Source organism: Chaetomium tenue (genome assembly GCF_020726465.1).
Source record: "Chaetomium tenue strain MPI-SDFR-AT-0079 chromosome Unknown F5144scaffold_4, whole genome shotgun sequence".
NCBI lineage: Eukaryota > Fungi > Ascomycota > Sordariomycetes > Sordariales > Chaetomiaceae > Chaetomium > Chaetomium tenue.
This window is the reverse complement of record NW_027117332.1, coordinates 4,388,461-4,413,685: the sequence shown is the minus strand read 5'-3', so window position 1 is coordinate 4,413,685 and position 25,225 is coordinate 4,388,461. Positions and strand designations below refer to the sequence as shown.

The window sequence follows — 25,225 nt, the reverse complement described above, 5'->3', positions numbered from 1 at the left end:
GCTTGTCCCCGCCTCACCTTCAGCTCCGAACCCCTCCCTCGCTCAAACATCAACACAACTCACAATGGCACCGTTTTTCGGCAAGAAACACAAGGAGGCAGGCAAGACAGGGAAGGAGGTAGAAAAGGCAGGGACAGGAAATTCAGTCGAACAATCGCAGGCGGCCAACAACAGTGCAGCCGCAGATGAAATTCCTCCCGCCATCCCGGCGAGCAATAACCCGGCTCCCCTCCTCAACCACGAGGATGAGCGCTTCCTGGAGCGCCTGATATCAAACGACGATGACGACGACGACGAAAGCTCGCGCCCCCCCTCTCCCACCGCGTCCCAAAACCCCCGACCTAGTCTGGGAAGACAGCGATTCATTCTGCTTGCCCAAAACCGAAGACGGGACCACCTCCACAACTGCCACCACCACCACCACCGCCAGCGCCACGCCAACCAAAAAGCCCAGCCGCTTCTCGCGCCTCTTCCACCGCAAACCGTCCACCTCCACCGCCCTCACGGTCCCCTCCGCCGCCACGGCCGTCTCCCCAAAGGAAGCCGACCGCGAATGGGACGACCTCAGCAACGTGCTCGCCCGCCTGGGCATCGAACCAACCGACGACACCGCCGCCGCCGCCACCACCACCACCACCGACAGCACCACCAAAGACACCAACACCACCCCGCCAGCCCCCAGCAAAACCAAAACCGCCGCGCTCGCCGCCTCCGCCGAAGTGCAATCGCTCCTCGCGCAATTCGTCGTCGTCCTCAAAGACGTGATGCGCGGCGCACCCACCGCCGTCGACGACCTGACCGCACTCCTCGACGGGCGCAACGACGTGCTGAAGCGGGGGTTCGAGAAGCTGCCGGGGTCGATGCAGAAGCTGGTGACCCAGCTGCCCAAAAAGCTGACCAGCTCGCTGGGGCCCGAGGTGCTGGCGGCAGCGGCCGAGGCGCAGGGCCTGAAGCGGGACACGGATGCGACTGGGCTGGCAAGGTTTTTGGTGCCGAAGAATTTGGGGGATTTGGTGCTCACGCCGGCGATTGTGAAGAGTATGCTGAAGGCGATCGTGAATGCGCTGAAGTTGAGGTGGCCCGCGTTTGTGGGGATGAATGTGCTGTGGAGTGTGGCGGTGTTTTTGTTGCTTTTTGTGTTGTGGTATTTTCATAAGCGGGGGAAGGAGGAGAGGGAGAAGATGGAGAGGGAGGCGGCTGGCGAAGGGGCGGAGGATGGGGAGGCGGCAGGGAAGGAGGTGGTGGTCGAGCAGGATAAACTGGAGGAAGCGGAGGAGGGGACGTCGAGTGCATTGGTTGTAGTGGAACCGCCTGCCGAGTGCCCGCGTTCGTGAGATACCCTGATGATGATGTGTTTTTACATAGCTAGCGTTGGTATCATAATGGTCGTTTTTATTCGGCTTAGTCGTCCTGGACTAGCTCTTTAATCTCATCCCTCCCGGGTGCCACTGCCTCGGCCTTTTCGTCCCGGACCGATCGGTCAATGACCTTCTGGCCGTCTTGCATCCAGAACCCGACCTCGTCTACGATGTCGTAAACAATATCCTCCACGATCTGGTCGTCGTAGCGCTCACTGACCGCTCGTATCTTCTCGATTTTCTTTGGCAACGGCCCATCCACATCCCCCATCTCTGTGTCCTCGGGCGGCGGCGGGTACCAGAAGTCAGGCCCGAAGTTCGTCTCAACCGCACCGCCCCGGAAGACGCTCACGGCTGGATAGTAGCCCAATGTCCCGTCATCGAGCGCTTCTCGCCCGCCCGTCTGCTGCGCCTGTCTCGAAGCCGGCGGAAGAAACGCCAGCAGATCCGTCCATGGCGTCCCCATAAACACGCCGTTCTTGTAAACTTTGACGCACGAATTCGGGAGCGTGCGTAGTGCGGGGACTGGGTGGTTCGGATTCGGCCCTCGGTGGCTGTTCCCTGGCCCCATCGGGGACGGGTTCATCAAATCTTCGAGCTCCTTCGTCGTGTGGTAGTCGATTTTCTCGAAGTAAATGTGCGCCTTGAACCGAATCGGGATGCGGTCGCGGATGATGTTTGGCGCTTCTGGGGCATGCTCGGACTCCTCGTCTGCAAGGTCGATGGCCGGGTTGTATTGCCCTTGAACAATTTTCCGCTGCAGGCGCTCCGATGGTAGCTGGATCTCCATCCCGATCACGTCCCCTTCCTTGATGTCCTCACCCGCCGGAAAGAAGTCCTTTGGTCGTGACATGTGTACTTTCTGCCCCGCCACATCCCTAATGCCGTAGCTGTATGCATCGAACCCGACCGGCGCATCCAGCGATGCTTCCCTCCTCGCAAACCCCACCCGGATATGGCCGTGCGATATCGGGTCGCCCTCCTTTCGCTCCTTCAATATGCCCCGGGTAACCTTGCACTCCCAGTACCATCGTCCCTCCCGGACGGCGACGTTCGCGCGCGTCATACGGAAACCTTTGTCCGAGGTGACATGCATCCCATCTCGAGTGAAAAACATGTGCGATGCGGCATCCTCGAAGGCTATGTGGGCGCCGAAAGGCGGCGGCTCGGTATTTCTGTAGTAGAACATGGATGGGAAGGCGGGGTCGGCGATGCAGTGGTTGTAGTGGAAGTTTTTCTTGTTGTAAACGCTGCGAATGTTAGCGAAACGAGAGCTACGACACACGGGACCGGGCACTTACTGATCCATCGTCTCCACGAATTCGATCGTCTTCCCCTCCGAGTCCTGTACTTCATGGTGACTCTGAAACACGGGTCCCTTGGACAGCTCGAAGTCGGTCGGTTTGGGATGGGCAAGTTTGTATCGGTTAGGCGCCAACTCGCCGGGAGCTTCTCGCAGCTTCGGATCAGGTGTCGCTCTAGCACTCTCAGGAGCGCCTTTGGATTCCCTCTTCTTAAGAGACTCTTTCTTGGTTCGTTTTTCGCGCGTCATGACTTGGCTGTCGTCAATCTGCACCTGGGCTTTCTGAGCTTTCGGTTCTGGATTCAACGGTGACGATACGGCCGGGCTGTGGTCATCTTCGAGGGAGCGCTTCTGGGGGAGAGAGGAGGGGAAGGCCGATGGCGTAGGCTCCCGTTGGGGAGAGGCTGCCTCTGAGGCCATTGTGTAATGAACAAAGAAAGATTAGGTTAGATCTTAACCAATGTTTTTCTCCCGCAAACAGTTTGCTTAATTGAATTTTCGTGATTGCATGATGCTTTGGTTAGCCGGCTTGCTTGCTCCAGCTTCAAGGATCTCATACCTGTGAAACTATCGCGTATGGAACGCGACCGGGGCATGCGGACTCGAACTTGAGTGGGTCTGAAATTGCATCTTAACCAATCAACCCCCACATTGCCTGCCGCAACCCCAAATCCCGGTCCAAGAGTTCAAGCCGCGCCACGATTTTCATTACCAAACATCACCCGACATCAACCATCAACATGCCCGTCGTCAAGGGAGGCGTGTGGACCAACATCGAGGATGAAATCCTCAAGGCGTCCGTCAGCAAATATGGGCTGAATCAGTGGGCGCGCGTGTCGTCGCTGCTGGCGCGCAAGACGCCGAAGCAATGCAAGGCCCGGTGGAACGAATGGCTCGACCCCAGCATCAAGAAGATCGAGTGGAGCAAGGAGGAGGATGAGAGGCTGCTGCATCTGGCGAAGTTGATGCCCACGCAATGGCGCACCATCGCCCCTATCGTCGGCCGCACCGCCAACCAATGCCTCGAGCGTTATCAACGCCTCCTCGACGAGGCCGAGCAGCGGGAAGGGTCCTCCTTGGGCTTGATGGGCCCGGAAGGCGGCGAGACCCAAGCGCCTTCAGCCGATGACGTTCGCCGCCTGCGCCCAGGCGAGGTCGACCCCGATCCCGAGACGAAGCCCGCCCGGCCCGACACGATCGATCTCGACGAAGACGAGAAGGAGATGCTGAGCGAGGCCCGCGCCCGCTTGGCCAACACGCAGGGTAAAAAGGCGAAGCGAAAGGCTCGTGAGAGGCAGCAGGAGGAGTCACGGCGACTGGCGGCATTGCAGAAGCGGCGAGAGCTCAAGACAGCCGGCATCAACATCAAGGTCACGACGCGCAAGAAGGGGCAGATGGACTACAACGCCGATATTCCGTTCGAAAAGAAAGCGGTACCCGGCTTCTACGACACCACCGATGAAATCTCGCGCAACGAGTTCCAACGAACCCACTTTGACCCGAAAAAGCAACAAGTCGGCAACAAGCGGAAAGGTGAGGAGGACGGTGACGTCGACCGGAAGCGAAGGAAGAACGAGAAGGACGGGCCGTCTGCATCGACTCAAGCTGCCATCAAGGCCGGGCAGATACAGAAGATCCGCGAAGCCGAGCAAAGCAGCAAACGGAAAGCTCTATCGCTACCAGCGCCGCAGGTCGGGGATGGGGAGTTGGAGGAACTTGTCAAGATGGGCATGATTGGCGAGCGGGCGAGCGCGTTGGCTCGTGACAGCGATAATGATGCCACCCGAGGGTTGGTTGGGAACTACTCGGCACTCAACACAAACGCTCCCATCAGGACACCTCTCGCGCCAGCTCAGGAGGACCACATTGCGAACGAGATCCGCAACATTCGGGCGTTGACGGAGACCCAATCGTCATTGCTGGGTGGTGAGAACACACCCCTCCATGAGGGGGCTGGGTCTACAGGATTCGAATCAGTCGCGCCTCGGAAGCAGGTTGTCGCTACACCAAACCCCCTGGCAACGCCTTTGCGGTCCGCTGCCAACGGCGTCGGCGCCACACCGCTTCGAGTCGGGCAAACACCGCTCCGCACGCCGCGCGATACCTTTGCCCTAAATGCGGCCGACAAGGATATGGACGTGGTTGGGGGAACCCCCGCAGACATTCGGATGCGGGATCTATCCCTGCGCCATCAACTCAAGCAGCGCCTTGCCGCCCTACCCAAGCCCAAGGAAACGGATTGGGAGCTGGAGCTACCAGAGGATCAACAAGAACCGTTGACGGCTGAGCAAATGGAGGAGGATGCCGCAGAACGCGACCGGCGGGATCGGGAGCTCCTCGAGGCGCAGGAAATGTTGGAGCGCAAGCGGCGAACGCAGGTGATGCAGCGAGACCTGCCGCGAGCCATAGAAGTCGACTACAACGAGCTTGTACGAGCGGCCTCTAAAATCGATGACCCTGCCCAGGCTCTTGTTGCGCGCGAGGCGGCGCTGCTTATGGCGCACGACGCGAGCAAATACCCGCTCGCTGGTGCTCCTTCAGTCAAACCGATCCCCCTCCCCGAAATGGACGACCCTGCTTTGGCGGAAGCGCGCCTCCAAGTCCTTCTCGAAATGAAGTCCCAGCTAAAGCCCGAAGAAATCGAGGCCGTCTGGAACAAGGAGAACAGCAACTCCCTACTTCTCGGCCTCGGCTGCTACGACGATGACGACGAGGACGACCAGGTCTCTACCATGCAGGCCGCTCTCGATGTAAGCCCCCCCCCCCTCCTCCTCCGTTTTCCCCCCATCCCTCCCCCATCACCACACGCTAACCCCCTCCCAGTCCGCCATCGATTCCCTCCTCGCCTCCGCCGAAAAAGGCAACAAGCTCGAAAAGAAACTCGGCCTGCACCTAGGCGGGTACAAGAACCGGGCCGAGATGCTGCGCGGCAAGGTCGGCGAGGCGCACGCCGCGCTGGAGAAGGCGCGGAACGCCCTAGCCGGGTTCAAGATCCTGGAGGCCAGCGAGCAGCAGGCCATCCAGCGGCGGCTGGCGGCGCTCAGGGCCGAGGTGGCGTTCGTGAGCACGCGGGAGAGGGAGGCGCAGGAGCTGTATCGTGGTGTGAGGGCTGAGTTGGAGGAGTTGAGGATTGCGGTTGGGGATCGGGCGTAGGGTGAAGGGGTGGTGGTTGTTGGGCTGGGAGGTAGATGGGGAGGGAAAATCGGGGTGGGTTAGGGTAGGGATGTGTGTGTGTATGGATAGGTATGGATGGCTGGAATCAGGCTTGGTATCGGCCGGTGGTACCACGAGCAAGAGAGCGTTTGGTTTTAGATTGTTGATGTCGTAATAAGATGTCCGGCCGGGGACTCTGAGTGTTTGTTATGATCTGGTCTCTTGCTGCTTCTGTTGTCGCAAGGGCAAGAGGGAAACCATCCGATGTGTTTCCTGCCTCTGTCAATCAGTAACTGCAACGAGAAGACGACCACGCTCAGTTCGGATGAGTCTAGACCAGTGCCCCTTTTTCCGTTCCGTCTCCCAACCGCCCATGGTGTGTGTTCAGACTGGTCCAGGTAGTGTTTGGCATCGTTCAGGTCTTGTGTCGGCGCAGGTTTGCAACGGAAAACAAGTCAAATCAAGCCCCTTGGTCCTTTCTAGGTCGTGGTCCGCCCCGCTTTCCTTTCCCTCGCTCCTACTTCACACATATAAGTCGGCTGTCCCACCCCAGAGGCTGACTGAGAATCAAAAACCACTTCACCTTCATCTCATAAAAGCCTGCGTTTGCCGTCTACCACCATCCACATCGCTCAACGGCTGATCCAGAACCCTCGGCGCTTTCCGGAGTCCCAACGACAAAAAGGGCGTTCCTGGCCATAAGCGTTACCGACTACGGCTGGGCCGTCCTATCGCTATGGACCCCAGATTCGCTCGTCCCCTGTCAGCCCCATCACACGGGATCGAAGCCCAACACCAAGGAGCTTCGAGGGCGAGATGATCACTGTTCAGAGCTAGACCGCATAATATATTTGGTGATAGACTTGAACAGATGATTGGGGTGGTTTGAAGAAAAGTAAGGCAGGCGCCTGGTTGGGCGAGCGCCGAGCGCCCAAACTGTGAGGCATGACTATTCATTCTTTCCATTCCTGGGATTGTGGGATCTAATTAGCGGCTCGGGATGGAAGTTGGCCGCGGTTAACCTCCGGTCGGGCAGTGACTCTTTCCCCGGCCCCCGGGCCAATCCACACCCATCCATATTTCAACTTCCATATTTCGACTCGGTCAACCAAACAACAACCCACAGCGAAAATAACCCCTCACCCACCTCAAACATGCGGCCAGGTACCTAGATCTCTACCGACCGCCAAGGAACTCCCCATACGCACTACGGTTACACCATTATCAACTATGATGGAGGTGATGCCGATCATCTTTTCCAGTCAGCCCAAAACTGGTTCATTGGCCCGGTCATAATAAACTGGTTTGTCCGCCCGTTATTCAGCCAGCGGATAGATCACTGCTACTTTGGTCCGGTCACAATCAATTACATCGGCCCCGAAACCTACGGCGCAACAATACCTAGGAGGCAACAGTATTTATTCGACCGGACGTGGGTACCACCGTTGGACTTATACCTAAACAAACGGCTTGCAGATTTCGAAAACCGACTCCAACAACCCGATCTGGACGACGGCCAAGGCGGCAAAAAGACGGCGGGGAGCGTTATCCTTACCGCCTGCCGCAAGATACAGCAGAGACTCAGCTCGAGGAGGGGCAACAGGGGCCGACCGCGAACCTTGAGGCCTCAAGGGCCCACGGCGGTAGAGAGAGCCGCGGGCACGATCATGCGCTGGACGGGGGGAACCATAGACACGGACAAGGCAGTAGAAGAGGCCTGGAGAGCGAGGTGGTTAAAGGAACGGGACGGCAGAGCAATCACCAGGCCGGCGGACGACTTTGACCATCAGCGGGAGACGCTATTCCGGAACGAAACCCTAAGGAGGCATGACGGTCTCAGCAAGGCGAAAAGCTCACTGCTCATTCAAATCCGGACGGGAGCAATAGGCTTACGGGACTACTTGTTTACACGGGAAGTCCCGGAGGTTCTGACGCCTGCCTGCGAGTGTGGCGAGGGACGAGAGACTGCCGAACACCTGGTAGTGTGGTGTTTGGCCCCACCGTTGACTCGAAGATGGGAGAGAACTGGAATTCGGACACGACGGGACTTTTACTCAGTTCTACACGGTATCAATCCCACGACTGTACGGCTTGCGAGGAGGATCCTCGACTGGCTGATGGACTCGGGGAGGCTGCCGATGTACAGCTTGGCCAGGAGGCTCGAGCTGGAAACGGCGGCCTGAAGCGCCCCCGTTCGGAGGCCAGGAGGCCTCCTCTCTTTGTATACGTAGACTCACCAGAACGCATCGTTCCTTGATTGTTGGTAGGGGTTTTTCACCCGGCCCGGGAGGGCACGGTTTTCCTGTACACTAAATAGCAGAGGGTCCGGCACGCCCTAGGGCATAGCGGAGTATGAATAATAATAATAATATTTATTCGACCGGCCCGTGATCATCAACTACGTCCTGGACGTTGCCCGACAGCCGAATCAGCCTCTCGAGACCCTGGACGACGAAGCCGACGAATACGCCCCTTTCGGATACGCTTACAACAGTCTTGCTCGCGACGCGCCGGTCCCGGGCTGCATGCCGATACCTTTTCGCGGGTACCGTCGTGTCTTGACCTCGGACGAATTGATGCATGCGAGGCAACTCCTGGAGGAAGGAGGGCCTGCGGGGGCTCAGCTTCAGATAACCGACGGTGGTGATCTGGAGATGGATAATGGTGGTGATCTGGAGATGGGTAACGGGGGTCATCCGGGACCAGCATTCAACGGCGGTCACCAGGGCACTAACAACAACCATCCGGCGACGAACGACGGCAACCATCCGGTAATGGTCGACGGAATCCAGCCGGCGATGCACGGCGGCGACCACCCCGATATAAACGATGGCGACCAGTAAATGATCAACAATGGTGGCCACCTGGTGGTATATAACGGTGACCATCTAATGATAAACGACGGCGACCATCCAGCGAATAACGAGGTGGTGAACAACGGCGATCACTGGGGCATTAGGATCGACCCTCTAGTAGACAACGGTGACCAGCCGGCGATAAACGGGGCGGTGAACCACGGCGACCACTGGGGCATTAGGATCGATCCTCTGATGGATGACGGCGACCATCCAGCAATAAACAACGGAGTCCATCCGGCGATAAACGGGACGGCAAACTACCGCGACCACTGGGTTTTTAGGGTTGGCCGTCTGGTGGTGAATAACCATGCCTCTGTGGTGGTGAATGGTGGCCATCTGGTGGTGCGTAACGGCGGCCACCTGGTGGTGGGCAACGGCGACCAACTGGTTGTGGGCAACGGTGACCAACTGGTGGTGAACAATGCTGGTCAACCGTCGCACAATGACTAATGAGTTGCTGGTGGATGGCGTGTGGAGGATAGAGTAAGCAGGGCAGCCTTGAGTCTGCAGGATGCCGGTCGGTGTGCTAGCGTTCGCCGACGCTGTGCGGAATGACAGTGGCCTGGTGTCTGAAGAAGAACTGAGGAAACCATGCGGAATGGAGATTCATGGCGGCGGGCTAAGTAACGAAGAGCACATCGGTCATCCAAGCGGTCAATGTCAGCATCAGCCGCCGCCAGGTATTGCCCGCAATCCCGACTGTTTGGAATTTCCGGTTCTGGGCTTGAGAAAAGGATGGATGGGTGTGGACTAGAGAAATAGGGGTAAACAGCATGCAAATAGCGTCGTAGAAATCTAGCCGTACTAGCAGCGTAGTATTCTTGGTTCAACCGGTTGTAGTCGGTCTTGCCCCATTCCCACACCTCTTTACTTTCGTTTACAGTTCGAGGGGATGAGATTCTGGTTCGTTAAACCTGTGTTATTAGCCACTAATCACATTGGTAAACCCGGCGCATATATCATGGATGTCAGCCATACTGGTGCTTCACATCCGCATAACGCGATGGCGGCAAACAATTAAGACTTGCTCTTCAGCTTTCCCGCCAGCACCGACTCCGCGACCGCTACCTGCGCAGCATGCACCACGGGGACTGATGTGAGAATATGAGTTTCCAGCATCATCATCATCATCATGATGTCTGAAATGAAAGGGAGATTTCAGCTCGCCACTGCAGCTCGGATTTAACTAGGTAATAAAACGCGCACACAACCATGATCCCAAAGACAAGCTTCTGTACCAACCCTGACCAAAAAGTCGTCCCTTCCCCAAACAGATATTTTCAACGGCCATCCCACCGCTAACACCTTGACCGGCGCCTCTCCATCGCTCTTGGCGCGCGTCAACCCCGGCTTCCTGAAATTGGTGTGGGGGAAGTCCACGCGATTGGTGGGGCCGAGGGCAACCGCTCCCTCGGAATCTTGCCACGCCGTCTTCTTGATCGACCACTCATCACCGATTTTTATCGAGATACCCATAAACCCAAGTTGCCAAGTACCCGGTCACCCCGGTATTCAAGCCCTCGCCCCTGCAACTTGATATCAACCAGCAACACTCTTGACAGTCAACAGTGGACTCAACACACATGCTCACGGGGGGAATATTGCCCACCCAATTTTGCTTTTGGAAACGCGCAGCGAAATGAATCAATCGAATCATGACCTCGAGACTCGCTGTTAACACAGTCGACACCTTCGGAGACAATCCCTCTCCGAGATGTGAGACAGAACAAAGTGCTAAAAAACCGGACTGTCCGCCATGGCAAATGCCGTTTTTCTAGCCTCCATCCGGGATAAGCGCTGACCCAAAGCTCCCTACTAAACACACTAGCGGCGCCTCCACACGAAGATCCTTCATCAGGCTTGCCGCCTTTTGGGTGATTGAGTTGGGGCTGGCTGTCATCGGGTGCAAATCATGTCCCAGTTGTCTGCTGGTCTTGATCGAGCATCATTCCTACAGGGGATACGTGCGCCCCTCCGAGGGGCATCTCGTGCCCAGATGACTCGCCAAGGATCCGTCTTTCGTTGCTGTCCCATAAACCGCTTCCTCCTTTTCTTATACCTTGTGGGAGGTGTGCCTTCGCAAACAGGTTTCCACGTGGCCCCCTACACCCAAAAGGCAAGTGATTCTTGACAACTGGAGCTAGGCGCCGAAGACCCGACAGCACCGTATCCATGAACCAAACCCCGGAACAATTCGCGGTCATCTCGGTCCCTCTGACCCCGGAGCAACTGGCCGCTCTTCCGCACGACAATGCCGCCCCAAAGCTCCTTGCCAGCATCTGGTCACAAGCACTTCTTTCCACAATATTTCTCTCTCTACGCATCTATTGCCGCTTGTTAAAAAGACGGAGTTTGTGGTGGGACGATGTGATCCTCATCGCTTCATGGGTAGGCTTATCGCCCCTCCCCCCCGAGCTTTTACTCGGCCATACTCATCGAATAAGGTCTGCATCATCATCGAGTCGTCGATCCTCAGTTATGCGACCAGTTTGGGCTATGGGCTGCACATCTGGGACTTTGACATGCGCAACATAAACACGCTACTCGTACCCGCCAACGTGGCCGGCACCTTCTCCGTGACCGCCGCGGTCTGGAGCAAGACATCGTTCGGCCTGACACTTCTGCAAATAACGGACGGCTGGTACAAAAAGGTCACCTGGTTTTGCATCATCTCCATGAACGTCGCTATCACGGTATCCGCGCTCTTTCCCTGGATCAGCTGCATGCCGGTCCAAAAAGCTTGGGACATGACCGTCGAAGGCACATGTTGGGACCCCAAAATCGTCGTCTACTACAACCTCTTCTCCTCCGGCTACTCGGCGCTGATGGATTTCACCCTGGCGTTGCTTCCATGGAAGTTTTTGTGGGGTTTACAGATGAAGCGCAAGGAAAAGGTGGGCGCTGGCCTTGCGATGAGCATGGGGATATTCGCCGGTGCAACCGCCGCCGTCAAGACCAGCAAGATCCCGAGGCTGCTGGCGCCAGATTTCGGTAATCCGCCCTCCCTAATGAGACAGTCTGGAACCCGATCGCTAACAAGCTTCTAGCGGAGGGCATCACGCTCTGGATTTGGGGCAACGCCGAGGTCTGCTCCTCCATCATCGCCGCCAGCATCCCCATGCTCCGTGTGCTGTTCCGCGATGCCAAGACATCCCTCCAACACCACCACCGCACGCGAAGCAGCTTTTATGACAAGGAGATGGGCATCGGCAGCAGTAATAACCACAGCAGACGAACCGCTACGAGCAGGCCTCCCCTTCCGGGTAATAGTGACCATGACCTACACCTGCAGAAGTCTGTCGATGACCGCAGCGACCGGAGCATGCTGGGTGATGATGGGGAGGGGCTGCAGCCGGAGGACGGGATTCTGCGGGTGACGGATATTACGGTGGAGTATGACAAGAGGTCAATTGCGACGAAGTAATGGGAAACGTTAAGAGGGGTTTAGAATAATTAGAGAAATAATACCTAATAATACCGTGAAAATGGTCATGTTCAATGGTGGTTGGGCACAACGGTGCTCGTGGAGATGGATCCGACCATTTTGGTCACGGATATTTACTGCCGACTCTCTCATCAGTTTCCATGATCGTCAAATAAATCTGACACTGATACAAACAAATGATCAACCGCAAACGTGGTGGCGCCAATTATGGCAATGACTTGCAGTGGAAAATCCAATGTTTCGCTGATGAGAAGAAGAAGAAAAAGAAAAGAACTGCTTGGGAAGGAAAGGATCGAATTGGACCCACTTGCCGGATCAGGAGCCACATGGCTGGTCATTGGCCAGGTCGACTCTTGGAAAGCTTGGTGCTGTGGGGTCAATGTTTCTGCCTTCCATCGACTCTAGCTCGTTTACAGTCGGAAATGTTATTGTAAATCACTCTTTCTCGATTATCAAAGCACAAGCTTGATGAAGCATAAGAACGAGGAGACTCGGAAGAAGTCAGTCTTAGTTTCATGCTTCAGACGGTGTGCCTGAAATCTATACTTCCACGCCTCGAGGCTGCCACGGTATTCTCCCATCAACCACATGGATGCTCATCGTGATGTCATCGTGTCAACGCCGGAGTCATAGCGTTAGGTAGGCAGTCACGAAGCACGCACACGCACTCGCACGCACCCACATGCACCTTCCCGCCTACTCAGGGTATATGTATCAGATCCAATTCGTCCCTTTCAAACTAGCGTCGAGGGCCACCGCCCAGACCAGACGGTGCAGCCAAATGGTCCGGGCAGTGGCCTATCTCGCTCCCCTTCTCGCTTGAGGTCGTGGGTTTGAGCCCCGGTGCTGTCCGGGGATTTTCTGAGCGGGGACGCCCACTCAGAACGGCGCAAACCGGCCACCTCCTCTCCTTTGGTGAGGGCCGATCGGACTCATCGGAGGGGGGCTGGCCGGTGAACTTTTGCTCGTGTTAACTACATCACTTTTTTTTTCTTCCTTTTTTTCTTTTCTTCTCGCAATTGATCTTCCTTCTTCCAGGCACACACAGACCTTAACAACTAATTACTTACATACTCCTAAACCTAGAGGTATATGTAGGTAGAATTACCTCGTGGTGATTATCCTCAATCTTCTTCTATATTGCCAATTCTCTACCTTCGTCTATGCTCTTTGCTCTACCTACCCTCTTCAGCCGCTCGCTGAAATGCCATTCCACCCCTCGCCTTTCCTCGCTGACCGACCATTCCGCAATCTAGTAGACGTACTTCGAAAGATCCCTTTTCTTCGGGGCTCTCGTTCTACTGTCGCTTTTCTTAGCCTTTTCGTCCTTCTTCCTCAGGGGAAGGTACGGGGCCGCCGCCCATCTCTGCTCTCCTGTGCCACCCACTTGTCAGCTCACCACCTCAACCAAAGAATACTACAACAGTGACCCAAGCCACCACAACCCAACCACAACACCACCAAACAAAAAGAAAACACGTACCGTTCCCCGCAAGCGGCGGGATATACTCCCCAAACTGCTCGCTCACCGGCCGATACGCCGCACCCTGCACGGCATCATACTCCACATACACCAGCAAGAAATACCTCCCCGGGCTATCCTCAAACGTCCAGCCCCTGGCCTGCTCGCCACGCACCAACTTGCCCAGATAGCGCTCCCTCGGCCGCTGCGTCTTCTCGCACAGCTCCGGGTCCAGCTGCTCCACAATCGGGCTCGTATCCTGATGAAACGTGCGGATGTCGCTGTCGGCGAGGTTGAGCAGCGCGCGCAGGCGGTAGCGGCGCTTGAGGATCACAGGTGCGAGCGTGCCGTCGTGTAGTAGCCGGTGGTCGCAGGGGCCGTGGAGGGTCAGGGTGCGGATGCTGGCGAAGGGCTGGCCGCCGCGCGTGATGATGGGGATGATGGGCGGGAAGAGCCCCGCGAAGGCGACGCTGGAGCCGGAGATGGGGTGCAGGCCGAGTTTGCGGGAGAGGTGGTGGCTGAGGTTGAGGGGCCGGGAATGGTCGGGGGGTTGGAAGGGGAGGGGGGGGAAAGCGAATTTGTCGTCGAGGTTGTAGGGTTCCCAGGAGGTCGCGCCGGGTGGTTTGGCCCAGGTTTTGCGCCGGAAGAAGGAGAGGGTGGGGTGGGACCAGAGGGTGTTGGTGATGAGTGGGTGCAGGATGAGTTCGCCGAGGGTCACGTCGACCCGGTGGAGCTGGATGGTCGAGATTGGGTAGAGGAGCTCGAGGAGCTTGCCCTTGACGATGTAATCGTCTACTTGGCTCCGGCCGAAATCGTGAAATGCTAGGGTAAAGAGCTGGTGGTCGCGGATTTGCCAGAAATCCGGGTATGCCGCGAGGAGTTGGCGGAGCAAGATGATGAGGGAGTCGAAGGCCGGACCGTTGGCGCACGAGTTGCCAATAGCTTCGGCGCGCTGATCGGTGTCGGCCCGGAGGAAATGCGACCTGAGAACTTCGGGAACCACGCCATTCGGAAAGGGAAGTTGGGTGGCAAGAGTTAGTGCGATTCGCCGATCCGACTTGTAATCGGCTGGCGTTGACTTTAGCAAGTCTCGATAGTAACCTTTGATTGACGCGGTTACCGACATGGCGATGCTAGCCCTCTAGGCTTTTGAAGGGTTGAGGATACTGAAGGAGATGGCGCGAGATGCATGGGCCAGCCGCGCCCTGATATTTATTGGATTCATTTCCATCTCGTCTCTCGCTTTTCGGCTGCCGTTTGGCAGTGCGCTGCCGTCACTTGGTCAGGCTTCGTTTGCACGCTCGCACAAGCCACGGGTTGCCGCAGACAGGCAGGCATTAGTGATAGCTAGGCAGAATCCAACTTGACATCTGACAGATTAAACGGAGACAACTTAACGTAACAGGGGAGGGAGTGATCACGGGCATTGACTGAAACGCAACGAAAACATAAATTTGATCACGTTCCAGTCTCATTGTCTAAGATGATGGTCCAAGGGGCAGTGACGTTAATTGCACTGCCTAGCGAGGAAAGGTGGCTTTTCCGAATTGACTTTAAATGATATTCATCAGCTATCAATTCATCACGGAATCCGACAGACGACCTGAGGCAAATAAGCAGGTCAGGCAGGCAGGGATCTGAATAGACCAGAGCCCCCCCGATGGCTGAGGTATCAATTGGTGATACCGTAACTCGTTACCTAGGTATTTTTCGCGGATTTTGTCATCGCTTCGAAATTGCAGTGCGCGGCAAATAGTCAGTTGTGGGCGGGCTAGAAAGGAGAAAACGAACGTGGTTTTTGCCAACAAATTTAGACAAGTTCGAAAAGGTTTCAGAAAAGGAGACAAATGCATCGATATCTCAACCCGTATTATCTGCGTCACCAATCGCGTAGTAGAATTGGATACTAGATAGTTAGATCTACGAAAAATATATATAGGAAGCCCGCGCAGTAGTGGTGTGATTAATATAGATATTTCTATTTTTCTGTTCGTTTTCTCTTTTCCAACCCGGTGTGCCAGGCCTGCGCGTGCCTCCCGACGGCCCTGGCGTTTGCCCCACAGTGGAATTACATCAGCATACACCTTACCTACCCACTAACTAGGTGCGCGGGTCCGCGCGGATTACGTAATTCCAAATGCTAATGTAATCGCTAAATATGCATCTAACAGAACAGTGCCCCGCGCCTCCATCAACGCCATCGCCAGAACTAATTACAATACATCTGAATACCGCAGAGGGCATGCCCTTGAGGTCCTTATATGGCCAACTGCATGGCACTTCGTACACTTGCTTGGAGCCCGACGGGGCTCAAGTGCCTGGACCTGGGCCTCAACTGCCTCAAACTGACTCGGCTCCCGCTTTGTACTTGATTTGGGGAGTGAGCTTTGAGCCCGAATTGGCTCAATGCGCTGGCGAGGCTCAAGGAGTAGCTGTGGGGTTCCCTTGCGCTTTAAATGCCAATGTGAGTGGAAGTGGTTGAGAAGAAGAGGCTCGCCTTGGAGAGCATCAAGTGCATGCAAGCATGGGAGCCCGTAGACACGAGTAAAAGTACCTGTGCAAGTTAGGGATCGAGGACGGTCTGTCTCTGCAAGTAGCTTCCGTTGCTCCTCGACCTTCCTTAACGCCTCGTGTGACACCCATCCTCGTACGACTCCATACAATGCCCCAGAAAGCTCAAGCGGAGTCCGAGTCTGTTGCCTTGCCTGCCATGCTTGTAACTCGGCGAGCTGGTTCTGGAGAGCAAGTCGGATTGCCTTCTAAGCCTCGAAGAGGTTGAATGTCGATCTCCTCAAGTATGACTTGAGGAGGGCGTGGATCCCTTCTACTCGTGAGGTAGCTGTATTGCCAAAATGAGTCGACTGGTCGACCCAAGCGCGTACAAGCTTCTCCTTGAATGGGATAAGCCACGTGGTCTTGATATACCCGACCTCGTTGGGGTGTTCAACAGCGTATTTTTGTTGAAATTGTGCAAGCCGGTTGGCATACTCCTCTTCTGTTGGCGAACTAATGATCGAATGCCAAGAGTCGTAGAATTCTTTCCACTTCTCAGCCTCCGGGAATGCTGGTTGGCATCGGGCAAGGACTGCCTTGTTCGCATGCCAGATGCAGATGAGCGTTGCAGCAGAAGGGAAGAGCGCTGAAGCTGCATTTATGGCTGCAAGGCAGCGGTCCGTAAGAATTACAGACGGGAGAGTAGTATTGCATTGCTCGTACAGTGACTTTAACTGCTCGAGAGCCCAAGTGTAGTCTTCCTCTGTCTCGCCGCTCAGGAATGCAAATGCAATACAGAAAGACCGTTGTGCTGCATCAACGCCAATCATATCAAGGAGAGGCATGCCGTACTTATTCGTCTTGTATGTACAGTCAAGAAGTAGTAGCTCAGGGTAAACTTGAAGGTAAGCAAGGGAGTCGGGATGCGCGAAGAGAACTGCTGTGACACGGCCATCTGGTGTAAACTGGATTCGACTCCAAAAGCCCTCCTTCTCGAGTTGGTTGGCTAGCGCATGAATCGGGCTCTGGCCTTCACAAGCATCTCGACGTACATCCGCGATCCGGTTGTAGATATCTTGCCGGGTAGCTAGCGAGCCACTTTGTCGTACAAGGGTCTGAATCTCTTTCGGTGCGAGACCAGCGTTCGAGAAGTCTGCAAGTTGTGAAGTACCTCCAGAGAGTTGTCGATGAACTGGATGCGCGACTGGGTGTTGGCTTGGTTCATGGTTATGTACCGAGAATCGAGAATCGGGGCGGTGTTTAAGAACCCAACTACCATCGGACGACTCTTTAGCTAGGACCGAGAAGGGGCAGCTGGTCACTCGACTACTAGTTCTTCTCTGGCGACTGCTTGATGCCTCGGGGGGCCGGCGGCCTCGGTCGCAGGCGTATGTAACTGTCATTCTCCCGCTCTTCTCGGTGGTCGACTTTCCAGTCGTGAAGGCGTAACCTCTCGTTATAGCCCATGCATTGATTGCTTCAAACAAGGCGTTTCGAGAGTCGTAAATATTCTCAGGAGGGAGGCAGTCGTCTGCAAAAGAGGTGGCCATCGCGGCGGCGGCGGTATCGGTGGTGGTGGAAGTGGTGTTGGCGTTGATGGAGGCGCGGGGCACTGTTCTGTTAGATGCATATTTAGCGATTACATTAGCATTTGGAATTACGTAATCCGCGCGGACCCGCGCACCTAGTGGGAGCCCCTTACCTACCTTGCCTTGCTCTCTCAGCATCGTCTCCGAAACTCATCACCACTGACTCAGACAAAAACCATCTTCAGCCGTGGTCTTGAAGACGGGATAGAAATCGTAGGATTGCATTTGGGTGAAGGATAAGAATTCCCAACTGCAATCGCTACGGAGAAAGCAGGCGACCCAAAGCTGGACCCCGTCACCCCCGTCGCCGCCTCGCGCCTCGTCATGGATCTCCCAACGCCGTCGCGGTCCCCAGCCGCCTTTCGCTTTCCCCAACCAGAGCCATCATCGTTAAACGACGTCTTGCGGCAAAATAACCGGGATCGTTTATTCGTTCGCCCCTCACGATGGACGTTACAACACCTAGAACTTCTTGGCTGTCGATTCCTTCTCCGGAACATAGAACCGAAGTCTCGGACAACGGAGACTAAGAAAAACAAATCTATATACAGCAGCGATCTGGCCTCATATCTCTTTCGGGGCCATGATGTCGGCATTTGGAGGCAGGTGCCCCTGTCGACTTTGTTGAATTTTGCTAATCTTTTTTTTTAACTCGTTAGCCCGGAACTGACCTTCCACTTCAATCAAACGGCCGTCGCGACTATACGAAATACCAGGGCTAGCCGTTGCATATGGTCATCTCGCCCGGACCTCCCCTTCCTTAAATGGGTCGACGGTCTTGACCCGCAATGGGATGGTTCAATCTTCCGTCGTCGACTAAGGTGCCAGCCCCGTTACCAACCCACAAACAGAATAGAAGATCCATACATCGTGGCCGTCCTGATCGCTCTTGCTCAAGCACAACGACGGTCTCGTAGCACCGCGGCATACGTCAAAGTAATTGAACCCTCATTTATTGATCAAGCCAATTCTGGACCGTTATACTAATGAAGAGTCCGAAGATGTGACGAACCTACTCCAGGATCCTATCCTGTTAGGGTTCAGTGAAGGTAATCTTGCAAAGGATGCTTAGGTTCGGTGCAGCCAAAAGGTGCACAACAATAGACTTGTCTCAACAGTAGGCTTGCGAGCTTGTAGCGAACTGTAGTTGTGATTGCTAACTGGAGAACTCCCAGAGCTCTCCAGAACGAGTGACTATATACTTGTCTATCTACCGTTGCTCATGATGCTCACGGGTCTTGGCCCTGAGCATTCTGAGCAGAGAGTGCTCATGATGCTCACGGGTCTTGGCCCTGAGCATTCTGAGCACCGCGGTCCTTGCCCGTTCATTGGTTACGTGTTTCCTCTTAATGATTGGTTCGGGGTATTGCCAGCGTACCCCGCCGGCCGGCTGCATGCGGCCATATCCGTGACAGAAGACTCATGTTTTTAAAGATACTTGGGACGGTCCACGTGCCTTGTACACGGCTCACTTCCCGGCAGCGTTTCTTGATCGGTTCGACTACCCATCCAAATATTTCCCAAGCGACCCAGTCACCATCTCCTATTGCTTCGTCCCTCGCGAACCAACAAAAGATGTGCTCCAAACAATAAAAGAGATGATGTTCCCAATGCCAGATAACAGCCAGCAGGAGGAAACGGAGCGGCCACCAAAGGAGACTGAGGAGCCTTGACTGCGGTATTAAAAATGGGCGGAAGAGTCTCAGCAGTGCCCGACAACCGTGGTTACTGCTGGGCGAGTGATTACGCGAGACAGGCCATTGTGGTACGACCCATGGACACGAGAGCATGAGACCTCAACAGACTGCCAACCATCAGTAACAATCGCTCTTCTCTTTGGTATGATACTGTGAGTTCGGAAGGGTTTCTCTGCTATTTGATTGCTAACTAATTAACCGTACCCAGACAACTTAGAAGTTAGGAACCACAGGGTGCCAGTCGATGGGTTGGATAATACTTCGTACTTCGCACCTCTGCAACATCGGTGTAATTCAACATGCAACCCCAACCTCCTCGCAGATTTTGTCATCGCTTTGGCACATCCACCTGCTTGTGGCTCTTTTGGTCGTGATTGTCCTCTCGCTTCAGCATGTTGAGCTGCTGAAGTGAGACAACCCCACCGAGACGAGCACTGATCACCGCGGCCCCGACCAGGGGTGTCGTCATCATTACTCGAAACCAGTCATGTTTTGATTCGCCCAAGCTGAAAAGATGCGCGGTGACAGATGCGCGCGACCTGCACGACCTGCAAGGGGGGGTGACACATCTTAGACGTCCTGGAAGTCGACGGGCAAGGAGCCAATCCCAGTACCCGGTTACCTGCCGAAGATGGATCGAGAGCTGCCCCGCGTGAAGCGGGATTGGGCCGTGCCGTGGCTGTCGCGATCCTTGATGCACCTGGCTGGGCAAAGATCTCCGTCGATCTCCGGACCGATGGGATCGGCCGCAGGAGATTTCGATAGTGACCTTTTGACAGCTCATTATCACAGACTTCTGCGCGGGGGTTGCAGTAAGCCAATGTGATCAGGCGAGGACATATAATGGCGGCCCATGCGCCCGCCGGTCGGAGAGAGGAGAAGAAGCCAGCGGTTGAACGACTTCCATCCTTGAACTTCCCAGACTACACTACACTGTAGTATCAAGCCCGACCTTTAGTCCACCTTCAGTATCTCACCATGCGTCTCTTCTCCACGTTCGCGCTCACCGCGCTCGCTACCGCTGCCAACGGCGCTGCCGTGCCCCGCGCTGACCCCGCTCCTGTCTACGACTACGATGCCATTGTCGTGGGCGGCGGCCCGGCCGGTCTCAGTGCTCTGAGCGGCCTGGCACGTGTCCGTAGGAAGGTCCTGCTCATTGACTCGGGCGAGTACCGCAATGGGGTGACGAGGCACATGCACGACGTGATCGGGTTTGATGGTAATGACGATTGCCCTTTTTCTCCGCCTAATGCCATGCAAGTAGTATGGTTCGACTAACATCACCACCCAGGCGTCACACCGGCCTACTTCCGCTATGCCGCTCGCCAGCAACTCTCTCACTACCCCACCGTGAGCATGAAAAACGGCACCGTCACCAAGATCACCCCCGGCGACGAGCAAAACACGCACTTCATCGTCACTACCAGCGGCCCCCAGGGCACCGGCGAGGTCAGCCACACGGCGCGCAAGATCGTGCTGGCCACGGGCCTGCGCGACATCCTGCCCGAGACCCCCGGGGTGCGCGAGAACTGGGGCCAGGGCATCTTCTGGTGCCCGTGGTGCGACGGGCACGAGCACGCCGACCAGTCCCTGGGCCTGCTGGGCAGCCTGGACAACGTACCCGGCGCCGTGCGCGAGATGGTGACGCTCAACTCGGACGTCGTCGCCCTCGTCAACGGCACCGACACCCCGGCCTTCCGCGCCGCCACCGACGCCAAGTTCGACAAGTGGGAGACCTACCTCGAGCTGCACAAGGTCCCCGTCGACAACCGCACCATCACCGCCATCGTCCGTCTGCAGAGCGGGGAGAATCACGACGCCGACCCCAGCCTGCCCACCGTGCCGGAGAAGGATTTGTTCCGTGTCGATTTTGACGAGGGCGAGTCCCTGGAGCGGGCGGCTTTCCTCGCCGCGTTCCCGTCCGAGCAGATGTCCAAGGTTGGCGAGGAGTTGGGTGTCCACCTCTACGGTGGCCGTCTGGCGGCTGACCAGACTGCTGGTCTGATTACCAACATCCCTGGTGTCTACGCCATTGGTGATGCTAACTCGGATAACACCACCAACGTGCCGCACGCCATGTTCAGCGGGAAGCGCACTGCGGTGTACTTACATGGTTAGTACTCCCCGTTTTTCTTTTTTCTTTATCGTAAGAATGATGGTTTGGTGTTTGCATCGGGAAATCGGTGTTGCACATGTTTTGTTCTCATCATGATTGATTGAGCTATCGAAAACTAACTATGATGCAGTCAAGCTTGCCCGTGAAGACGGTGAGAGGGAGCTGAACGGCACCGTCGCGAAGAGGAGCCTTGACCATGCGGCGCGGTCGCTGTGGGACACTGTGAACGGTGCGCCTGGCGATATCCTCTATGCTGGCGAGTTTGACCAGTAGGCGATGCGAGGCGAAGGGAATCTGCCTCGGTCCCTGGTCGCTAGTTGGGGCGGATGTTGTTGGAGTTAGTTAATGTTAATTTCAGGAGCTTCCAATCTACTCCGGCCTAACATTCTCCGTTGTTTTTCAAACCCTCGCATCGTGAAAAAGCCCAGCCCGTCTCCTGTCAGGCGGGACCGGTGTTGGTTCTATGGTACCGCCCTCTAATTGCTCGCTTCCGTTGTAGCCGGTCCCGGCAAATAAGGAGGCGAGCGTGATATGAAATAGTCCGCACGGGTCACCCAAGAGACTGGTCCCCTCGTGTTTCGGTCAGCATGACAGCGTAAAATAAATCGCCAACGAAGGTCCTGCATTCAGATGTCAAGACAGAGTCGTGGTGGTTAGAATAAAGAAGCGGGCTTGTTGTTAAGTTTAGCAACATGCTTTGACCGACATGTGCAGGGCGACGCCGTTATAGTAGCGGTAATATGCTTCTCTTTGGTGCCGTCAGCTGCTCCGCCAGCATGGTAATTACATACGATATTAAAAAGGGGGTCTTGACAGCCTGGGCGGCTGTGTGTTACGGTTCGTTGGGAGCTGGCCGGCTCGAGTGCTGTTTATCCATGGACGGAAAAGGATTCCGCTGTCATGCGTGTAAGACGGACGTACCTTAACACGATATGGAGAACGTGCATTGCGCTTAATGAGTTTGGTCGCTTAACCCCGGATTCAGCCAAACAGTCGGCCATAATAAACAAAGTTGTTATTATGCATCTGGGCCAGACCCAGGAACCCAGGTACGAGGGCTCGGTTCACAGGATAAAAATAGGCACCTGCTGAAATTGGTGATATATCGAAACTAGCTCACAGGCCCTTGACACACGGTGTTGACATCCCGTACTGCCCAACTCAGCACACCAGGTCGAGTCCGTGGCATCTGAGCATCCAGCGAAGTCGGCCTTGAGCTAGACTACTCCTCCGCGGAGCCTTCTCTTGGCCAAGACGGCGACGACGACGACGATGAGGACAAGTCTATAAAGACTGCCCGTTTCCCCCGGACCAAAGCTCTCTTCTTCTCACCATCATCTCCCAGCTTCAGCATTACTCTCATAGCTTCAAACAGCCACCCCAGCTCAACCCAGCACCATCTTCACCATGAAGTTCCTTTCGCTCCTCTCTCTCATTCCCCTGGCCGCGGCCGCCCCTGGCTTGACCGTCCCCAACGAGAACGTGCCCAACAAGGTCCGCGTCGTCGGTGTCTCCCTTCTCGGCTCCGGCTGCCCCGCGGGCACCGCCGATGTCCAGATCGATGCCTCCAAGACGCTCCTCGAAGTCACCTTCTCCGAGTACATCATCCAGACCGGCCCGGGCACCAAGGCCGCCGACTGGCGCAAGAACTGCAAGCTCACGCTGAACCTCGAGTTCGACGAGGGCTTCTCGTAGGGACCCCCCCCCCCCCCCCCCCCTCTATCCTCCTCCTCACACCAACACCAACCGCCCCCTCAAAATACACACACTAACACGCAAACCCCCAGCTTCTCCACCCTCGCCACCGACATGTCCGGCTTCGCGCAGATTCCCAAGGGCTCGCGCGGCCTGTGCACCAACACCTTCGACTTCACGGGCATCCAGGGCCAGTCGTACTACTCGGTGGCGCTGGCGGGCGAGCGCGAGGGGCCCTTCACCCTCAGCGCCGACCCCGATGTCGTCTCGTGGTCCCCCTGCGGCGGCACGTCGGCCATCATGAACATGAACACCCAGTGCAACATCTCGCCGACGCGCGAGGCGGCGCTGATTGCGGTGCGTCTTCTTTCTTTCTTTTTGCCCCTGACCTTGTTGCGAAAACGGTTGCTGATTATGTTGTGGGGGATAGGTCGATCGTATCAGCGGCAAGATCACCGTCAATGTCTCGCTCGACTGGCGCAAGTGCTAAGTGGGTGTGGAGGTTGTCGGACCTTGGAGGAGAGGGTGAGGGTGGTAGTGAAAAACCGCAGCAGTATTTATTATTATTCCTACACCGCTATGCCCTTGGGCTCGCCGGTCCAACTATCTAGCTAGTTGTACAGGAAAACCGTCCTGGTTTCCCAGTCGGACTAAAAACCTGTACCGATGTTACCTTGGCCCGTCTCTTCAGAATCCGTCGTACTACGGTTGAAGGGAGCCTACCCAGCTCCCTGCATTCCGACATCCTGACCGTCCGCCTCCAAGGTATCCGCGGCCTCTGGAGTCGTAACCCCTAGGCCCCCAACACCGTCTCCTCGGTCTCCGGTCAGATCCGTATCAACCTTCCTCGCAAAGGTCAGCTTTCCTTGCCTCGAACTCCTTGCAGCCTCCTCCTGGGCTATGAGAAAGCCGGGGGGGCGGCCCCGTGGTCTCTTCCTTTTTCCCCCTTCTTGGAAGCCATCGTCGGCCTCCTCCAGGGTGGACGCACCCCGGAATGTGACGCTCCGCATCCTCGGTAGTAGTCTCTCTTGCTGCTGTTGTGTTTGTTGCTGCAAAGCAAGCTCAAAGGTTCGAGGCCGGAAATGGTATGCCTCCCTCGCCGCACCCCGGGCTTTTACTGCTTCCGGGCACCACCGTACCCAGGCCGGGTGCTTCCCTGAGCAGCACGGACAAAAGTATGGAATCTCGTTGCCGTGGGTTGGGCATTGGGCTTCCCCCGCCCTCCCGCCTCCCCCATGGGCCGCTGTGCCGCAGCGCGGGCACAGCGCAGACTTCTTGCAGAACCGTTGGGTGTGACCCCATTTCCAGCACCTATAGCACTGGGTAGCCTGCAGTGCAGACCAGTACGGCTCGCAGTTGAGCATCTGGGCCCGCCAAACCACTCCCTCCTCGCAGGCCCTTTTGGATTCTTCCTGACTGGTCATGGTAACCAGTGCCGTCGCTCTCGTGACTCCCTCGATCGTTGGAATTCGGAACTTGACTCGTTCCACCGACTGCAGCCCCAGCTGCTTGCCGAATGCCGCTTCTGTGACGTCCCTCAAGTCTCTCTTCAACATCCCTTTTACCAAAACCGCAAATGTCCGCTTTGCCTCTTTCGCCACCTCTCCAAACGCCGTTCCGATCCATCCTCCGTTCTTCGCGTGCCATTCCTTCGCTTCAGCATCCTGAAAAGTGACGATAACATCCCCGCTAGGGAGCTTGCGTGCTGCCACTGCTCCCTTCCTCTCGGAAACCCCGTTGACCGCCTGGACGATCTCTTGTGGAGACCTCCGGGTCAGCGACGGCTCTATAGATCCCCTCACCAGTATTTCCTTGTTGAGCCGCCCCGGTATGATCTTCTTCGGGAGCTCTCCTTCCCCAGCCACCACTGCAGCCCACGACCGGGCTACCGTTGTTGCTGGTGCAGGAGCTTGCTTCTTTCTCTGATCCTGCAGTTCCCTCCGGGCCTCTTGCAATTCCTTCTGGACCTCCTGCATCTCCTTCCGGACTTCCTGCATCTGTTTTCTCACTTCCTCTATGGCCCTCCCTGTCCCTTGTCCGATACCGTCCACCACGG

The 25,225-nt window shown here is 56.1% G+C and overlaps 10 protein-coding genes across 10 annotated transcripts; 7 read left to right on the top strand and 3 right to left on the bottom strand.

Annotated features, from left to right (window-relative positions):
- Positions 1-281: 281 nt before the first annotated feature.
- On the top strand, positions 282-1,334 carry F5144DRAFT_603436 (uncharacterized protein; the record flags this gene model as incomplete). Its single annotated transcript, XM_066791279.1, has 1 exon — positions 282-1,334. One exon carries the CDS (start codon positions 282-284, stop codon positions 1,332-1,334), a length of 1,053 nt encoding a protein of 350 aa, XP_066643849.1.
- Positions 1,279-3,235, bottom strand: F5144DRAFT_260367 (uncharacterized protein). The gene is made up of 2 exons (XM_066783532.1): positions 2,660-3,235; positions 1,279-2,608 (listed from the first exon to the last, which is right to left on the bottom strand). Exons 1-2 carry the CDS (start codon positions 3,079-3,081, stop codon positions 1,402-1,404), a joined length of 1,629 nt encoding a protein of 542 aa, XP_066643848.1. The 5' UTR covers positions 3,082-3,235; the 3' UTR covers positions 1,279-1,401.
- Positions 3,236-3,360: 125 nt separating this feature from the next.
- F5144DRAFT_574980 (pre-mRNA splicing factor component-domain-containing protein) lies at positions 3,361-5,832 on the top strand. The gene is made up of 2 exons (XM_066789055.1): positions 3,361-5,411; positions 5,485-5,832. Exons 1-2 carry the CDS (start codon positions 3,402-3,404, stop codon positions 5,812-5,814), a joined length of 2,340 nt encoding a protein of 779 aa, XP_066643847.1. The 5' UTR covers positions 3,361-3,401; the 3' UTR covers positions 5,815-5,832.
- A 2,507-nt stretch (positions 5,833-8,339) lies between these two features.
- Positions 8,340-9,256, top strand: F5144DRAFT_593411 (uncharacterized protein; the record flags this gene model as incomplete). Its single annotated transcript, XM_066790459.1, has 4 exons — positions 8,340-8,653; positions 8,774-9,062; position 9,155; positions 9,231-9,256. The coding sequence occupies 4 exons, from the start codon at positions 8,340-8,342 to the stop codon at positions 9,254-9,256; spliced, it is 630 nt and encodes a 209-aa protein (XP_066643846.1).
- Positions 9,257-10,588: 1,332 nt separating this feature from the next.
- Positions 10,589-12,112, top strand: F5144DRAFT_260347 (uncharacterized protein). The gene is made up of 3 exons (XM_066783531.1): positions 10,589-11,060; positions 11,117-11,663; positions 11,720-12,112. Exons 1-3 carry the CDS (start codon positions 10,845-10,847, stop codon positions 12,094-12,096), a joined length of 1,140 nt encoding a protein of 379 aa, XP_066643845.1. The 5' UTR covers positions 10,589-10,844; the 3' UTR covers positions 12,097-12,112.
- A 1,127-nt stretch (positions 12,113-13,239) lies between these two features.
- On the bottom strand, positions 13,240-14,722 carry F5144DRAFT_621410 (uncharacterized protein). The gene is made up of 2 exons (XM_066792061.1): positions 13,601-14,722; positions 13,240-13,491 (listed from the first exon to the last, which is right to left on the bottom strand). Exons 1-2 carry the CDS (start codon positions 14,703-14,705, stop codon positions 13,370-13,372), a joined length of 1,227 nt encoding a protein of 408 aa, XP_066643844.1. The 5' UTR covers positions 14,706-14,722; the 3' UTR covers positions 13,240-13,369.
- Positions 14,723-17,791: 3,069 nt separating this feature from the next.
- F5144DRAFT_574973 (uncharacterized protein) lies at positions 17,792-18,741 on the top strand. The gene is made up of 3 exons (XM_066789054.1): positions 17,792-18,263; positions 18,321-18,597; positions 18,663-18,741. Exons 1-3 carry the CDS (start codon positions 17,986-17,988, stop codon positions 18,666-18,668), a joined length of 561 nt encoding a protein of 186 aa, XP_066643843.1. The 5' UTR covers positions 17,792-17,985; the 3' UTR covers positions 18,669-18,741.
- Positions 18,742-18,792: 51 nt separating this feature from the next.
- Positions 18,793-19,075, bottom strand: F5144DRAFT_574972 (uncharacterized protein). Its single transcript, XM_066789053.1, has one exon. The coding sequence runs from the start codon at positions 19,055-19,057 to the stop codon at positions 18,872-18,874; it is 186 nt and encodes a 61-aa protein (XP_066643842.1). The 5' UTR covers positions 19,058-19,075; the 3' UTR covers positions 18,793-18,871.
- A 1,261-nt stretch (positions 19,076-20,336) lies between these two features.
- Positions 20,337-21,747, top strand: F5144DRAFT_490743 (uncharacterized protein; the record flags this gene model as incomplete). The annotated part of the gene is made up of 3 exons (XM_066785816.1): positions 20,337-20,577; positions 20,650-21,471; positions 21,605-21,747. The coding sequence occupies 3 exons, from the start codon at positions 20,337-20,339 to the stop codon at positions 21,745-21,747; spliced, it is 1,206 nt and encodes a 401-aa protein (XP_066643841.1).
- Positions 21,748-22,881: 1,134 nt separating this feature from the next.
- Positions 22,882-23,659, top strand: F5144DRAFT_651106 (uncharacterized protein; the record flags this gene model as incomplete). Its single annotated transcript, XM_066793020.1, has 3 exons — positions 22,882-23,165; positions 23,262-23,526; positions 23,621-23,659. 3 exons carry the CDS (start codon positions 22,882-22,884, stop codon positions 23,657-23,659), a joined length of 588 nt encoding a protein of 195 aa, XP_066643840.1.
- Between the last annotated feature and the right edge of the window lie 1,566 nt (positions 23,660-25,225).

Bases quoted from the DNA above. Each gene is read 5' to 3' on its own strand.
- F5144DRAFT_260367 (XM_066783532.1), bottom strand. From the start codon at position 3,081: ATGGCCTCAGAGGCAGCCTCTCCCCAACGGGAGCCTACGCCATCGGCC. The intron at 2,609-2,659 runs GTAAGTGCCCGG...TAACATTCGCAG, and splicing joins TTCGTGGAGACGATGGATCA to CGTTTACAACAAGAAAAACT.
- F5144DRAFT_574980 (XM_066789055.1), top strand. From the start codon at position 3,402: ATGCCCGTCGTCAAGGGAGGCGTGTGGACCAACATCGAGGATGAAATC. The intron at 5,412-5,484 runs GTAAGCCCCCCC...ACCCCCTCCCAG, and splicing joins CCATGCAGGCCGCTCTCGAT to TCCGCCATCGATTCCCTCCT.
- F5144DRAFT_260347 (XM_066783531.1), top strand. From the start codon at position 10,845: ATGAACCAAACCCCGGAACAATTCGCGGTCATCTCGGTCCCTCTGACC. The intron at 11,061-11,116 runs GTAGGCTTATCG...TCATCGAATAAG, and splicing joins TGATCCTCATCGCTTCATGG to GTCTGCATCATCATCGAGTC. The intron at 11,664-11,719 runs GTAATCCGCCCT...ACAAGCTTCTAG, and splicing joins GCTGCTGGCGCCAGATTTCG to CGGAGGGCATCACGCTCTGG.
- F5144DRAFT_621410 (XM_066792061.1), bottom strand. From the start codon at position 14,705: ATGTCGGTAACCGCGTCAATCAAAGGTTACTATCGAGACTTGCTAAAG. The intron at 13,492-13,600 runs GTACGTGTTTTC...TGGGTGGCACAG, and splicing joins CCCGCCGCTTGCGGGGAACG to GAGAGCAGAGATGGGCGGCG.
- F5144DRAFT_574973 (XM_066789054.1), top strand. From the start codon at position 17,986: ATGGATCTCCCAACGCCGTCGCGGTCCCCAGCCGCCTTTCGCTTTCCC. The intron at 18,264-18,320 runs GCAGGTGCCCCT...TTAACTCGTTAG, and splicing joins CATGATGTCGGCATTTGGAG to CCCGGAACTGACCTTCCACT.
- F5144DRAFT_574972 (XM_066789053.1), bottom strand. From the start codon at position 19,057: ATGCAGCCGGCCGGCGGGGTACGCTGGCAATACCCCGAACCAATCATT.